Source organism: Monoraphidium neglectum, assembly GCF_000611645.1.
Source record: "Monoraphidium neglectum strain SAG 48.87 unplaced genomic scaffold scaffold06456, whole genome shotgun sequence".
Classification (NCBI taxonomy): Eukaryota; Viridiplantae; Chlorophyta; class Chlorophyceae; order Sphaeropleales; family Selenastraceae; genus Monoraphidium; species Monoraphidium neglectum.
The window spans coordinates 1-2,223 of record NW_014007185.1 but is presented as its reverse complement, the minus strand read 5'-3'; the positions used below and the strand labels follow the sequence as shown (position 1 = coordinate 2,223).

At 60.4% G+C, this 2,223-nt stretch overlaps 1 protein-coding gene across 1 annotated transcript; it reads left to right on the top strand.

Moving 5' to 3' along the window:
- Positions 1-55: 55 nt before the first annotated feature.
- Positions 56-2,088, top strand: MNEG_16515 (hypothetical protein; the record flags this gene model as incomplete). The annotated part of the gene is made up of 6 exons (XM_014035015.1): positions 56-118; positions 296-412; positions 671-745; positions 1,077-1,181; positions 1,481-1,618; positions 1,939-2,088. The coding sequence occupies 6 exons, from the start codon at positions 56-58 to the stop codon at positions 2,086-2,088; spliced, it is 648 nt and encodes a 215-aa protein (XP_013890469.1).
- Between the last annotated feature and the right edge of the window lie 135 nt (positions 2,089-2,223).

Below are 2,223 nucleotides of genomic sequence, written 5' to 3'. Positions count from 1 at the left end.
GCCGTGGCAGGGCTACCAGGGCGACAACAAGGGCTACCTGGTGTGCAAGAAGAAGATGGCCACCAGCGCGGAGATGCTCTGCCGCTACACACCGCCGGCGTTCAGGCTCTTCACGGAGGTGTGGCGGCCTCTTGATCTTGCAAACCTTTGTCTATCACCCTGTGTTCAAGCCGAAACAATTTTGAAACATCACTGTGTCTGTATCAAGCATCCAGTCAGCCGCACTATTATTAACCAATCAAGCAGTCAGGCGGTCACAATCAACCTAGTCAACCCCGGTCAAACGCTCCCGCAGGGCGTGGTCAACCAGAAGTTTGACGAGGAGCCCAAGTACGAGGCCTACATGAAGCTCTTCGAGCCGCTGTGCGGGCCGTCACCCAGCAGGCCCATCATCACGGAGGGCGCGGTCAAGGTGTGTTGGCGTAGGCAGGGGAGGGGGGAACGGTGGCCTCAGTGACGGCACCGCACTCCAGAACCGCCTGCAGCATTGCCTTGTGACTCATAGGTTTCAGTGCTGGGCGCCCGCGTGTCTTGGTGTCTGGCCAAAGCCATTCCTGCACCTGCCACATCCTCCGTCTCTATCCTGACTTTGCAACCCCAACCCCCAACACCATGCCCCCCACAATAGTGCCCCACCTAGTACTAATCCACCCACTCACACAACCACCAGGTCATGGTGGGCCAGAAGCGCGGCCGTGACGCGGGGGACGACCTGCTGGACGATGGGGCCCTGCCCAAGAAGAAGGTGGGGGTGACGCACGCATGGTTTGTTGCTTGATGTGGGTGTGTGCGCGCCATGCTGTGTGGCAAGGCGAGAGGGTGCGCGTGTCTTCTCGCGTGCAGGTCTGTGGGTGTGCATGCGGGCGCATGGCGACAAGGAGGATGCGGTTTAATCAAAATCTGGGGCCTTTACGCATGCGGCCGCAACCAAACGGTGCACGCACCCGCACTCATGCAAGGTCTTCAAACGCACAACCATTCGCGCCAGCCCCGCACTCCTTCCAAGCTCCCGCGTACCCCTGACCGCCGCCCTCCCGCTGCACTCGCCGGCCCTCACATAATCCATACGTCACCAGGTGCGGCTGGGCCTGCCTGCCACCCAGTGGATCACGGTGTACAACGCGCACCGCCCCATGAAGCAGCGCTACCACTACAACGTGGCCAACACGCGCGTGGACCAGGTTAGGGGGGTGTGGGCGGTGGGGGATGGGTGCGGGGGTCAATGGGTTGGCTGGGTGTGTGCAAGGGTCGAAAGGTGGGTGCGGGGTGCGTGGATGGGTCGTTGCGGGGATGTGGAGACATAGAGAGTGAATCTGACAGGGGAACACACACACACACTCTTCTCTCTGTCTCTCTCTGTGTCTCTATCTCTCTGTCTCTCTCTCTCTCTTTCACACACCAATACACACACACACACACACATGCGCGCGCGCGCAAACACACACACACACACACCCCACACACACACAAACACACACAGCACGTCGAGAAGGGCAACGACGACGGGCTGTACATCAGCAGCGTGGCGTGCTGCCAGGAGCTGTGGGCGCTCATCATGGACGCCGGGACAGGCTTTACCGCCCAGGTCTACTCCATGAGCACGCAGTTCCTGCCAAAGGTGCGTGTGCGTGTGTGTGTGTGTGCGTGTGTGTGTATGTGTACGTGTGTGTCTACATGTGGAAGGTTGGGGTGCAGGGAAGGGGTGTGGGATGAAGTGCTGATTTGAGGAGGGAGCCTGGTGACAGGGTTGGCCACGACATGCAAATGCACAGCCGCAGGTGCGCCTGCAGGCGCATGCCACCCGGCTCCGCTGCGCATGCGCCCTTGCCCCCCACCACACACACACACACACACACACACACACACACACACACACGCACGCACAAACACACTCATTTCGCATCGCCCTGCGCCTCCCCTACCTGCCCCCCCCCCCAGGAGTGGATCATGGAGAAGTGGGAGGAGGGCTACTACATCACAGCCATGGCCGGCTCCATGAGCGGCAGCAGCCTCGTGGTCATGAGCAAGGGCACACCCTACACGCAGCAGTCCTACAAGGTGGGGGGTTTGGGGGACGGATGGGGGTAGTAGGAGGGAAGGCCGTGGGTGCATGTGCAGGCCCACTCGGCTCCCTGATTGTGGAGGACAGCTTGCAGCTTATCTCCCCCCATACACACACACATGCAATTTCCATGTATCGAACCGGCATACCTTTCCAAACAC